The 12,577-nt window shown below is 43.4% G+C and overlaps 1 protein-coding gene across 3 annotated transcripts; it reads left to right on the top strand.

Annotated features, from left to right (window-relative positions):
- Positions 1-775: 775 nt before the first annotated feature.
- On the top strand, positions 776-12,433 carry qser1 (glutamine and serine rich 1). Of its 3 annotated transcripts, XM_061666188.1 has the most exons (13): positions 780-1,057; positions 2,412-2,521; positions 3,807-3,932; positions 4,078-7,332; positions 7,711-8,018; positions 8,152-8,268; positions 8,583-8,716; positions 8,808-8,983; positions 9,074-9,211; positions 9,303-9,400; positions 10,017-10,163; positions 11,329-11,424; positions 11,500-12,433. In XM_061666188.1, exons 1-13 carry the CDS (start codon positions 948-950, stop codon positions 11,638-11,640), a joined length of 4,956 nt encoding a protein of 1,651 aa, XP_061522172.1. In that variant the 5' UTR covers positions 780-947; the 3' UTR covers positions 11,641-12,433. The 3 variants fall into 3 exon arrangements, with proteins under 3 accessions (XP_061522193.1, XP_061522172.1, XP_061522182.1); XM_061666198.1 differs by lacking the exons at positions 780-1,057; positions 2,412-2,521 and having other exon boundaries at positions 3,839-3,932; positions 4,193-7,332; XM_061666209.1 differs by lacking the exons at positions 8,808-8,983; positions 9,074-9,211; positions 9,303-9,400; ... (1 more) ...; positions 11,329-11,424; positions 11,500-12,433 and having other exon boundaries at positions 776-1,057; positions 8,117-8,268; positions 8,583-8,673.
- The last annotated feature ends 144 nt before the right edge of the window (positions 12,434-12,577 follow it).

Raw genomic sequence — 12,577 nt, 5'->3', positions numbered from 1 at the left:
GCTTTTTAAAAACATGTAAACATGAAATAGTACAAAGAGACTAAATGGTGAACTCCCAGAGGTTAGAAACAAAAAAACTGGGTAGGTTACCAAAACTTAAAAATACTGTACTGTACATTTCAGAATTATACAAAAAGGCATTTTCCAGACTTAAACCCCATCGAGCTGGTTTGGGATAAAATGTACAGAAGAGTGAAAGCCAGGCAACCTCCAATTACCATATATTTCTGGGAACTTCTGCATCCAAGATGGGAAGAGCTTTATGTCGAATAGTCGATTTCTATTCCAGAAAGAGTTCCAGCTGTAATATCTGTCAAAAGTGACGAAGGAGTCAAACGTTTAGAAAACATTTTTGTTAATAGATTGACGCCATGATTTATTTTGTAACTTTTGTAAATTTGTTTTGTGCTTTCTTTGCATTGTAAGATGAGACATTGAACTGCATGAATTTCAATTTTCAGTTGTTTTTGTTTTAAAGAGTGTTCTAAGACATATAGGCTGTATAACATGGTTTCCAATTTCATTCATCTTTATTCAGAGGATCTCCACAATATATTAAATTAAATTTGAAATTGGAAACAGATCACACACTAACAACGATAGAAATATACCGTATTTATTTGAGCGTGTACAAAGTCATTAGGGTTTGTGGAATTGAGCAAACTTCCAGTAGAGGTGCGCGTGCGTAACGTGAAAATCGCTAACATGGGTGCATGAAAGCATGTAGGATTTAAAACGAGATGAACACACGCTAACAAGTCACCGAGGAGGTGGTGGTGGGTGGGGGCGGCACACTTTTTCATCCGGGGAATAGCACGACCTCACGGGGGGAGTTTGCGGACCGTGCGCCGCTCTGACCGGACTGCCGTGGTCGGTCGCACGGCAGCTGCTACGATGTGTGTCCGCCGCTCCACGAAGCTCCGCCGGGGAAGTGAGCCGTTCACCGGATGATGGACAGAAACTACCCGAGCTCCAGCTTTGCGGACGCGCTGGCTCCGGCAGCACAGCTCGCAGCTTCTTGGGCCTATGACCGCGGCTCGGCTACCGTCAAGCCGAGGTAACTGATGGATGGAGGGAGGAGGGGATGGTGGGTCACCTTACGAAGGAAATGTCGGTGTTGGAGGGCCTAGCTGTAGTCTGAAGGGAGTACAGCGAGCTCTGACGTTGTTACGGAAAACAGGCGAGTTTAAAGAATTCAAACATTCTCGTCCAAGTTGTGGCTAACTTGTGTGCCGCTTTCTTAGTGTTTTTTTTTTTTTTTTTAAATATTTTTATGCGTTCTACCTTGCTAGTTTTAGCTAGCACGGCGCCTTCTCGCCGTGCTTGCGGGCATTTTTCAATAAACTAAAATGTATATTTGTATACATACACAGTGCTGCGTGCCAAGTTTATATAACTTTGGTGGGACTGCGTTATTCTCCGTGACTCACAAATCAACAACGTGTCCAGGCAGTCAAAACAACAATTGCTTCAGTCCCCCAAAGTAGCGATAGTGCGATTTATGCTTTTTTATTTTTTTTATTTTTTAAACTTGTATCTTTTATTTATTCATATTAAATAGTCACGTTAAATGTAGTTACTTATAACGTCATTACCGAAGCACAGTAAAGGAGCGAGCTCACTAACATGCTAATGTTAGTGAACTTATTGCAACTTCTTCCCCAGTAAGTAATAGAAACCATACTTGGTGGCTAAAGTGGTCGTGGGTGTTGTAAATAACTCATAATTCTCAAGTGACACATACGTGATTCGGCTGTATGCTTTTTTAAAAAGTGAAAGCGAGTAAAGGGCATAGTCATTCATTAAATTAAGCCAATAAAGTCTAATAAAACAGAACTTGGCTTATACTGTAGTTGTCAATTAACATGATACAGGAATTGATTTACCAGTGGGTGTGATTAAAGGCTCAGAAAGACAAAGTTACTCTCATCAGCTGAGCACACAACATATATTGTTGGTTGTCGGCTCTGATTGGATTATACGCAAAGAGATGGATATACTTTTCATCGATCTGTTCATATCAAAGGTATCTTGCTTAAAATTGATTGTGCTTCCATTGCAAGATGGAGCCATAACAGTAACCTTTGTAGAATGTAAGATGGAGATAAGCTTGGGTTAAATTTTGCAGTCCTGTACTAGAAATGACAACTCCCACAGAAATGAATGAATCAAAGTGAATGTTGACAAATTATCTCATTAAGCTAAAGTACCAAGGCAGAACTGGACTAAAAGGCTGGTTACTGTCCCTTGGCAATCCCCTGATGCAAATGTTTGCGCAATTCAGACAGAATACTGTAATTACAAGACCGATTTGACAACACTGATCATTTGCAATATTTCAGCGTTTTTTCTGATTGAATACTGTACATCTTAAAAACAGGTGTGATTTAGTTGTGTTGTTGTACATTCAGTTCCAGTTATGCTGCAGCGCAGCTTGATGCAGGGCTCCTCCAGCGGCAGAGCTACACTTCAATACAGCAGCTCCCCACCTACACGACAGCACATCTTCCTGCTGCTACAGGTGAGTTGTGAAGCATTTTGTTTTGAAATACGTCCTTCTCATGTGCCAGAAGGCCATATTCTGTCATCGTAATTAAGGAATAAAGTGGAGCCTCTCAATGTGCACACAATCCCCTCCAGGATGCTACTCTATTTATTCAAATTTGTAAATGTTTCCCATTAAAAAGGGAAAATGTTTTAAGTGACATTTCACATAAGAGTTAAAATACGGCCATTTCTGAATAGATCTAAACTAAAACCACTTCCACTTTGATAACTTGAGTGTAAATTAGGCTTTACACGATCAGGACTTTTGTGGTCACCGATCCGATCACAAGATGGAGCAATGTGTCTATTTACATGACTTGCTCATTTATTGTGTATACTTGTGTACTGTATACTGAGTATCTTAAAGTATTCTCTAGTATAGTCTCATTTTAGACAAAGGTCAAAACATCAATGACCTCTAGCGGGCATTCAAGGATTGGCCACTGACATAAGTTAAGGTCAAATCAACATTACAACATGACAGAAATAATGGGTGCTCACTTACTGTAATTAAATTACTTTATTGCAATTACATTACTTTAACAAATACTGTTAACGACATGCTTACTCTAACTTTTTCACTGTCACCGGCTATATGGACGGGTGTTGTCCAGAGTTTGAGTCCGTTTGGCTTTTCCTTTTTTTTCCCCCCACGCTGCGTTGCTTGAACGAGGCATGCTCTTCCTTGTGTACATTCTTCATTCTTTGTTGTGTTGAAGCATTTAGATGACTTTCCCCATGACGTACTTCAGTTGTGCACAGACTGCAAATAAATTACGTGTTGTTTGTCCGAGACACCGCAAAATAGTCCCACGCCGATGACGTGTTTTTTCACCGACAAGATTGAAAAAACTTTATTGGCCGTCAGATAGTTACAGTACTACGCTGCAAGACACGTGACAAGGCTAAAAATAAAGTAGCTTTTGGATTCATACGCGAGGGCGACACGGAGGAAATGTCTTTTGCAGAGCCGATCAATGACGTCATTGATCGGATCGGATAATTATGACATGAAAGCCGATCAGCATAAAATGCTAATTATCGGCCGATACCGATCCAGCCAATCAGATCGGTGTAAAGTCCAGTGTAAATTGGTGTGATGAACATGCACATGGAGGATTGTGTCTCGGGTGTGTGTCTCACCAGATTTGCTGCAGATGACAGTTTGACCTCTAAAGTTTTGTGTGTTTTGTTCTTTACAAAAGAAGTGATTATTAACATTGTCCTGATTTTTCTCATCTTTTGCTGTTGACTTGCAGGAGCACTTGACACAAATATTAATACTTCAGAGACCTCAATCATGAGCTTCCTTTCAGCAATAGAATCAAGAAGTCCAGTTAGTGCCTCGCTAGTTCCTCCTTTTAGACCGCCACCATGGACTGCAGGTGAAAACACATTATCTCTCCTTAGAACGTTTTTGTCATCCGTAATGAACTGCAAAAGTTACAAATGTTCCATTGACCACAAATATTGTAAATAAAATAAAATATTGCCTTCCCATTTCTGATATTATCAATGTGTGCAATGCAGGTACCAACTCTTCCACCACAGAGCTATATCTCACTGGTGCTTTGCCTTCTACTGCCACATTTCCTTCTCCAGCTGCTCTGTCAAGCTATCAACACACCGGTCCTTATACTTCCAGGAGTTATTCTGCCAACTCTTCCCTGGCTCATCAGGATCCAGCCCTAAGCACTTCAACCAATGGTCTCTTGTCTCAACACGACCCACTCCTCCAACTCAAACAGAGCCAAACTGTGCTTCCAACTGCCCTGGCCTTCAACCTTTCTGGACCCGTTTTGGGCTCACCTCTACCAGTCCAGTCCTCCACATACCGCTCAGCTCAGGAGTCAGCCCCGCACCTTCTACAACCACAGTTTAGCCTTTTGCCATCCGCCCCGCCCGCCCCTCATAGTGCCTCACAATCCTACGGGGCCGCTGTTTTTTCAGGCTCTGTTGAGAGAGCACTTCAGCGAGAATGTAGTGTGATCAAACACCACCAGAGGCCTTCTACTACCCAGACAACCTCAGAGCAAGTACCCAATTCTGATGACTCCTTACAGGGGTACTATGGCTCTGGTAGTGAGGTAGGTATGTCCTACCGACAAGACCGATCCCGTGAGACCCCGGAATCTTGCAGCCCTTCCACAGAAAAAGATTCATCTCATCGGGTCAACGGTGCCCTACAACACAAAGCTGACTCAGTTACTCAAAGCTATTCATGCACCACTGGGCCGACAGCAAAAGAGTATTGCTCGAAATTTGCTTCTGCTGGCCATGAGGAGAGTCACAGACTTTCTCAGAACCTAGCATCTCAGTCGCCTGAGCATTATTCCTCTTCTGGGCAAAAGCAGAACTCTGTAATTGCTAACCAACTATCCAGCCTTCTGTCCAGCACTCTGTCCCAAAACTACATCACGACACATACCCAGTCACAGCCCTCTCATTCCTCATCGGGGAATTTGTCTTCCCTATACAAGACACTTCCTTCCCTCTCCAGTCTGTCTGGCAATGGGGCATCTGTGAGTGAGGCTCTTGTGTACTCTTCCAGTCCAGGGCTGAGCCAAGAACAGTATGGTGTCCAGGTTGAGGGTTTGTGTCAGGGGACTCTCTCAGAGAGCTATTCCTCGTCTCATTCTCAGACTGACCCAAACGTGGTTTATAAGGCGGAGTCAAAGGAGCTGGCTTCAGTGACTCAGTCTCAGCGCTATGCCACAGTACAATCCATGAACTCCTCTTACCAACCCACCTGTGGACAGGATTTGTCGATTCCTGCACAAAACTACACCCTGATGCAAGGCTCTGTAGGGATTAAAAGACTTCCCGTCACCATTTCCCAGCAGGCAACAGTGCAGTCTAAACATATTTATGAGACTGTGTCTGATACTTACCCGTCAACTACCGAAACTTTGAATGATAATATAAGCTCATCAATAAAGGACATAAAGCCAACATATGGCAAACCAGCATTTGAAGAACTTCCTATCCAGGAGCTACAGGCTCTCCAACAGGTATCCATGGAGGGCTCTGTTGCAAACGGCACCACGGCAGCTCACAACAATGTCATCTATATTGTTTCAAAAATGGATGACCTCCACAAAACGCAAAGCGTCATCAGGGACACTTCACATTCTGATGACCAGCTTACACAGCTGAACACAGCACAAGTTAGGGATGAAAGGAAGAGCTCTCGAAGTCAACAGCACAGTCACCTCAGTGGTGCCAATGGGCAGGAAAATGCCGATCCAAAAACAACCAACTCCAGTATTATATCTTCACATGTACTCCTTAGCCCAGAGCCAGTTAAGCACCACCCCGTCCTCATTAAATCATCCGAGGCACAACAAAATCACCAGGACCACACCCAGTTTATCACTGTCCCAAGTGGTCAGGTTCTCTTGGAGCCTAATCAGATGATTTTTCTTCAGCAGCCCCTTGTGCACAATGCCCAGGTGCCTTCAAAGGTGGTATCAGTGCAGGGTCTTCAGTCAGCTCAAGGCTTGGGCCCTCTTAATATTCAGTATCTCCAGATGGATCGGGACATGCTATGTCCCACTGTCTCTGAAAGCCAAAGTCAGCAAGCCGCAGTTGTGCCAGAGCAGAGCTCAGGATGCCCTGATTCTTCTAAAGACCACTACAGCCAGTCAGCTATTCACCAGTCAAATAATGCTAAGAACCACTTTGCCCTTAACTCTCTTTGCTTCTCGGACTCCATGTTACTTGCGGATGACAGAAATATTTTATCAAACGTTGACGACATCCTGGCTGCTACTGTGGCTGCTTGTGGCGTCACACCACAAGACTTAGTCAAAGGTACATCCTCCACAGAGGTTCAAATGGCAGTGATGCAAAGTCCTGTCGATGCCAAGAATCACTTTCAGACGGTGGACATAACGCAAATGTCACCTAGTTTCTCAACAGCTCAACAGACAATCCTCACAGACACTAACACTCACTCCGTGCCCATGACACCAAATGGAACACAGATCTCTACAGACCGCCAAGGACAGTCCCTTCACCACCGCAACAATCCTGATCTCGACACAAATGGGGATGGAGACAGCTCTGAAAACAACTGTCACTCAGCAGGGCAGATTTATGACCCCTCAGGTTTCCAGAGCAGTGTCAAAGGTAATGCAAAGTGTATCAAAACTGAGAATGGCCTCTTAGAATGCCAAAGTGTGAAAGACTTTCCTAAAAAGAAAGCCGGCTCAAAGACTTTGACAAGGCCAGAGGCTTCCGGAGACGATAATGTACCACCTAAACCAGCCAAGCGTACTGCGCAGGCAAAGCGACATATCTCCAAGGGCGGCGACACCAGCCCATCTGCTTCACAAAGTGTGTATGACGGTTGTCCACAGCAGGAAAGAATCAGGCAGAAGATTCGGGAAGTGGAAGCCAAACAACCAGAAGTGAAAAATGGTTTCATCGGCTCTTTCCTGGACTTCATAAAATCCGGACCCAAACAGCAGTACTCCCCCAGTCCTTCAAGAACTATTACTCGCCCCAAAAAACATGTTTCCTTGGCCAGACCACCACCACCACAGCCATGTGTTTTGCTCCCCAAAATTCAGACTCTGTCGGGTTCTCTGATTTCCCAGCAGTGTCAGGTAACGAGCTCTCAGCATAAACGTCTGAATGAAGAGCTACAAAAGAACTTGGAGACCCTGCCATCATTTAGCTCTGATGAAGAGGAGAACTCGGGGAAAAACCAGGCACTGAGGAACAGCATCAGCTCAGTGCTATCTGCTCTTGATGAGCCTTCAGAACGGAAAGCCAAGCCAGGTATAGTAACACTACGTTTGTCTGGAACCGTCAGTTTTAGGTAAACCTAGACGACGGGTGCCCACACTTTTCTGCACCCCGAACTAGATCATAGGTGGGAGGCCATTTTAAAGTCCTACATGGGCCATACTAAATCTATGAAAAAATATGATGCATCAATCAAACATATATTAATATTATATTGTCGGTGTTTGTGGATTAAATTCTTGAAGATTTTTATTACAGTGTCTTTGAGGTATTGTTTGTTTTTAGAATTGCATTGTGGGCTGGATGTTCTTGCGGGCCTCAGGTCCCCAACACCTCACCTAGACTAAAGATGGATATTTGAAGACATTTAATAAAAATTAACCATTATCCACATGTTTAATCTTGCTGCAGATAACCACGTCGCCAATATGGCGCTAAAAGCAGTCCAAGTTCCCGTCATGCCACTCAACATCACAGAGACCTGCTTGCAACTAATGCCCACTGCTGCTCAAACGCACACCACAGTCGCCATAGTAACCACAGCTGCGACCAGGCAGGAGCCAAAAGCGGCGCTGCCGCCTGGCCAGCTCGCTGTGCAGTTAACAAGTGTGGCAATCGAGGGACTGACTGACGAGGAGCTTTCGGACAGTGGAGGGGAAGGAATGTACCGGGAAAGAGACGAGTTTGTTGTGAGGAATGATGATATTGAAACCTTGAAGGTATTAAAAACAAGAAAATTATTCCCTAGTCAAGGAAGTAAACCTAAATGCAACATAAGTGATTTCCCCTATTTACAGAAACAATTTCCTTCTCTCAGTGTTTAAATGAATATGTATTGTGGGATGTGACCAGGGGACAATGCGCGCAGGAAGTGAGCCTCCTGCCATCTGGAAAGTCCAGAAGGCTTTGCTGCAGAAATTTGTGCCTGAGTTAAGAGATGGGAAGCGCGTCTTCTCTGCTACTAACAGTGTGAGTAAGCATGCATTACTCAAATAAGTGTCCCATCAAGTAAAAACCATTTGTCACCGTCTAATTGCTTCTTGACCCAACTGTATATCGATGGCCAAAACGCAAAACCTCCTATCTGAAAAATTTACTTTTTGGAGAAAGCGTAACAGGCAAAAAAAATTGTAGCTACTTTAATTTTGAAAATTGATTGGTCTTTTGGCCATTTGTGTATTGGCATGTATGAGATTACTGAGATGTCAAATGGAATGTGATTGTGGTCATCTAAGATTACGCCTTTTTAGTTGAATCTAATTCAACATGTTTTCTGTGTGTAGTATCTTGGATACTTTGGCGATGCTAAGACTATGTACCAAAGGGTCTATGTGAAGTTTCTGGACACAGTCAACAAAAGGGAGTATGTCCGGGTGTGCAGTCAGAAGCCACGCTGCAAGCCTATGAACTCACTAAGGTGCGTTTACACTGCAGACCTACGAGGGTTGAGCACAGTTTGTGGCATGTGGCATGTGGCAGGTGATGCCATCCTTTGGTCTGCTTTACAGGGGTATTCAGGTGAAGACTTTGCTGGGCTATACAGCCGGCCCTTTCCCGTCATCTCCGAGTCAAAATCCTCGTCCCAAACCCCTCAAGCTAAGAGCAGAGCCCCCGCCGAAGAAGAGAAGAAAATGGAAAGAGGCGTTGTCACCCACTGCCTCGGGATCATCCACAGGAGAAGATGGTAAACGAGCGCTTTGATTGTTCTCAGATTTTTAGGGAGTTTTAACCATGACTGCCGTCTAAATGTGTTTCTTCCCTGTCATATCTTCAGAGTTGAACCCTCCTGTGCCTTTTGCATCACGACTACTCAACACACGAACTATGAAGGAGACTTTCAGGAGCTTTGTGGAACTGCTCGTCAGTGTTGCCCTCGACGAAGATCTGATGACAGAACTTGAGCGAGCTAATGGTAAATTGCCAAAAGACTCTTCTCACCTATAATATGGAAAGTGTGGTTTCCCGCCGGAGAGCTGACTTTACCTGCCTTGTCACATCTGCAGATGAGTTACTGCTGCCACATATGAGAAGGATGGAGGGCTTGATCACTGACAACAGGAAACACTTGCTTCACAAACTGCACATTGAGCAAGTCCTCAAGGTGAGTTTTGTCACATGGTTGCTATTAGATCATACATGCCACTGAAATTCTGCTATATAAAAAGAGCATAAAAGAGTTTTACCCCTCCCACACTTTAAACACGCTTAAACGTAATAAAAGACACTTTTTAAAGTATTCTCAGGCGCCCGTCCTCACTCTCTCGCTCACACAGTTCTCCAAATCAGAGGCGTGCTTACTGTGTACATAGGGGGAGAACACTGTAATGTGATCACAGCGTGCTTGCTTCAATCTGTTTGTCACCCCCAGTTAAAATTGACTGTAGAATTGACACAAAACAAAAGAGATTTAAATATTGTCTATTTAAATACCAAAATGTTCAACTTATCATTTCATCTAACGAAAGTCTGCTAGCTTAATGCTAACTCATACAGTTACAGTAATTATAAACCTTAATACAACTGCTACTTTAACACACACAAAGCCAGTAGACGTTAGTACTCTAAATTTGACTTGCCTGTACACTGTAAAAACCCATGAAAACAATTGTTGACAAATCCGCGAATGGGCGTGACCAATGAACCGAGGCATAGCGGGGGACCACTGTAATGTGTACCAGTATCGTTACCGTTTGTCGACACCCGTCTTGTGTCTTCAGACGGCACTGGACAGCTTCCCAGAGATCTTGGTGGTCACGGAGCTGACGAACGACGGGGAAACACCCGCCTTCAAAGTGCGTCTTGGTGGGACGGCTTACAACAAGAAGACCATGAAGCCTTACAGGATGCCTAATAAAGTGCCGCAGGTAAGACACTTACGTTCATTTTGTTAATTGTTGTGGCTTTTTTAACTAGAGCTGAATAGAAAGGGAAGGCACGGTGGCCGACTGGTTAGAGCGTCCGCCTCACAGTTCTGAGGACTGGGGTCAATCCCCGGTCCCTCCTATGTGGAGTTTGCATGTTCTCCCTGTGCCTGCGAGGGTTTTCTACGGGCACTCCGGTTTCCTCCCACATCCCCAAAACATGCATGGTAAGTTAATTGACAACTCTAAATTGCCCGTAGGTGTGAATGTGAGTGCGAATGGTTGTTTGTTTCTATGTGCCCTGCGATTGGCTGGCAACCGGTTCAGGGTGTACCCCGCCTCCTGCCCGATAGATAGCCGGGATAGGCTCCAGCACGCCCGCGACCCTAGTGAGGAGAAGCGGCTCAGAAAATGGATGGATGGATGGATGGATGAATAGAAAGGAAGAGTATAGGGAGTGTAAATATCACTTAAAATAAATGTAAGAATTATACAAGGTGCCACAAAATGGCGCCAAAGTGAACACACATACAGTGGTTCCTCGACTTCGGAGTTTCATTCATTCCTTGACCATGCTTGTTTCTCAAAACTCTTATCTTAAATCATTGTTACCCATTGGAATGAATGGAAAGGATATACAGTATGCCTGTGAGTATTATTTTGTTGTCTGTAAAATGTGTTGTTGTGTTCAAATATCCATTGCTTAAAGAATGATGCTACCGCCACATAGATGCTATTTGTTAGCCTGTCTATGGCATTTTGCAGTGTGCGAAAGCATTAAGCTAGTGGACATTAAATGTGATATGGATGTTTTAAGTGTGTAATTCTCCTTATTAGTTTGTCAGTAAAGTAACTGGAAGTGGCAATAAACACCTTGAAACCTCTTTTCTGAAGGAGATTTCCCTTTGTGGCAAACTGCTGCTAATTGTGAAGTGAGTTGAGTTTGCTGTCGCCTTCTAGCACTTTTTTTGCCCCCAAGTCAAAGCAAAAAAAAACCTAACTCCGGTCACTTGTAAGTCAAGGTACCATTGTTTTCAAAGCAACAACCATTTCTGTTGTTGCTTTGGCCTCAAACTCCTTATGGCACTCTTGTTATGGGTGCATTCAAGTCGTCTGTCCAGCAGAGGGTGCAATCGCACATAATTTACTGTGTCTTTATCCTGTATAGGAGTACACTGTGGACCAACAGAAAACCCAGTGGTTCTCTCTTTATCACTCTCTACAGCACTACAAGTACCACACATACCTCATGTGCAAGGACGAGGTGAGACGCTTGATACTGTAGTAGATCTCTGCTTTATGGAGGGTCATCCTTATCATCATGGTATCTGTTCTCCAGATCGCCACCCAGCGGGTGCAGGCGGGCGAGCTGGGGCAGGAGGAAACCGTACAGAAGTGCCTGCGGAACGGAGCTTGGCTGGAGGGGCTCTTTGATCGCTTCGGGGAGCTGATGAATCAAGTGCAGCAGGCCTGCCAATGAACAACCTCGGATTCCAAAAAGACTAAAACCGCCACGTTTTGTCCTTAAACAACACAAGGATCCTAACAATACAGTGTCAATTAGACATAGGCACAAGGCTCTCCTGTGTAAATTAGGTCTTAATAAGAAGAGTAATAGAAACTAATCTTTGTCTCAGCAGAAAGTATCAAGATAGGACAAGGGCTTTGTTTCGGGAGGTATTTCCTCAATAAGCTCCTCCATGTCTGTGTTGTCACAGACACTTTTTTATCGGTCTCTATTATAGATTTATAGTTTCTATTTTTTTAGCGAGATTACTATTGATGCTAGATGGCGGTAGAAATTAGACGGCCGACAGATCCAACAAGCCTTTATAAATGCCTATTGATTGTAATAAAAAAAATATATATATATATATTTAGCCTTAGTTATATACTGTTTGTACAACATCCCCTTTTTAATAGTGTGCCAACTCACGTGGTTATTCATGTTGTATAGTGTACATTTTGTATAAAAAAAATAAAAAATAAAAGCCTGTGGGAGTATTGCTAATGAAATACTGTATCTACTGTACGGTTCAACATTTTGCTTGTGAGACTTTTCTTTTATGAATATTGTTATTCTGAGGATAAAATAAAGCTGTCTTTATATTCCTTTGCATAGCTCACATTTTAATGACAGATGGATCCATATTTTTCACCAAAGTAAATAGTATTATTCAGTACTTTTTTCATTGGTTACTGATAGCTATTTTTAAGGTTTCTGTAATGCTATCAAACATTCTTGGTCCTCTCAAGATGTTATTTGTGAATAAAGTGCCAAATGTATTACTTTTTATTTTTGTGTGGAAGTTGATGCCAATCACGCAAACCACCATTTCTGGTAAACAAGGATTTTAGTTTATTCTTCAGCCGCTATTTACATATGCAGAGAGGAGAAGGAACATTACATGGAAGTG

This window comes from Phycodurus eques, chromosome 2 (assembly GCF_024500275.1).
Source record: "Phycodurus eques isolate BA_2022a chromosome 2, UOR_Pequ_1.1, whole genome shotgun sequence".
Taxonomy (NCBI): domain Eukaryota; kingdom Metazoa; phylum Chordata; class Actinopteri; order Syngnathiformes; family Syngnathidae; genus Phycodurus; species Phycodurus eques.
Note: the sequence above shows the minus strand (reverse complement) of the source record. Positions and strands in the feature narration are given on the sequence as shown.

Coding starts and splice junctions, on each gene's coding strand:
- qser1 (XM_061666188.1), top strand. CDS start 948: ATGATGGACAGAAACTACCCGAGCTCCAGCTTTGCGGACGCGCTGGCT. Junction 8,019..8,151: donor ATGATATTGAAACCTTGAAG/GTATTAAAAACA, acceptor GGATGTGACCAG/GGGACAATGCGCGCAGGAAG. Junction 9,212..9,302: donor AGAACTTGAGCGAGCTAATG/GTAAATTGCCAA, acceptor TCACATCTGCAG/ATGAGTTACTGCTGCCACAT.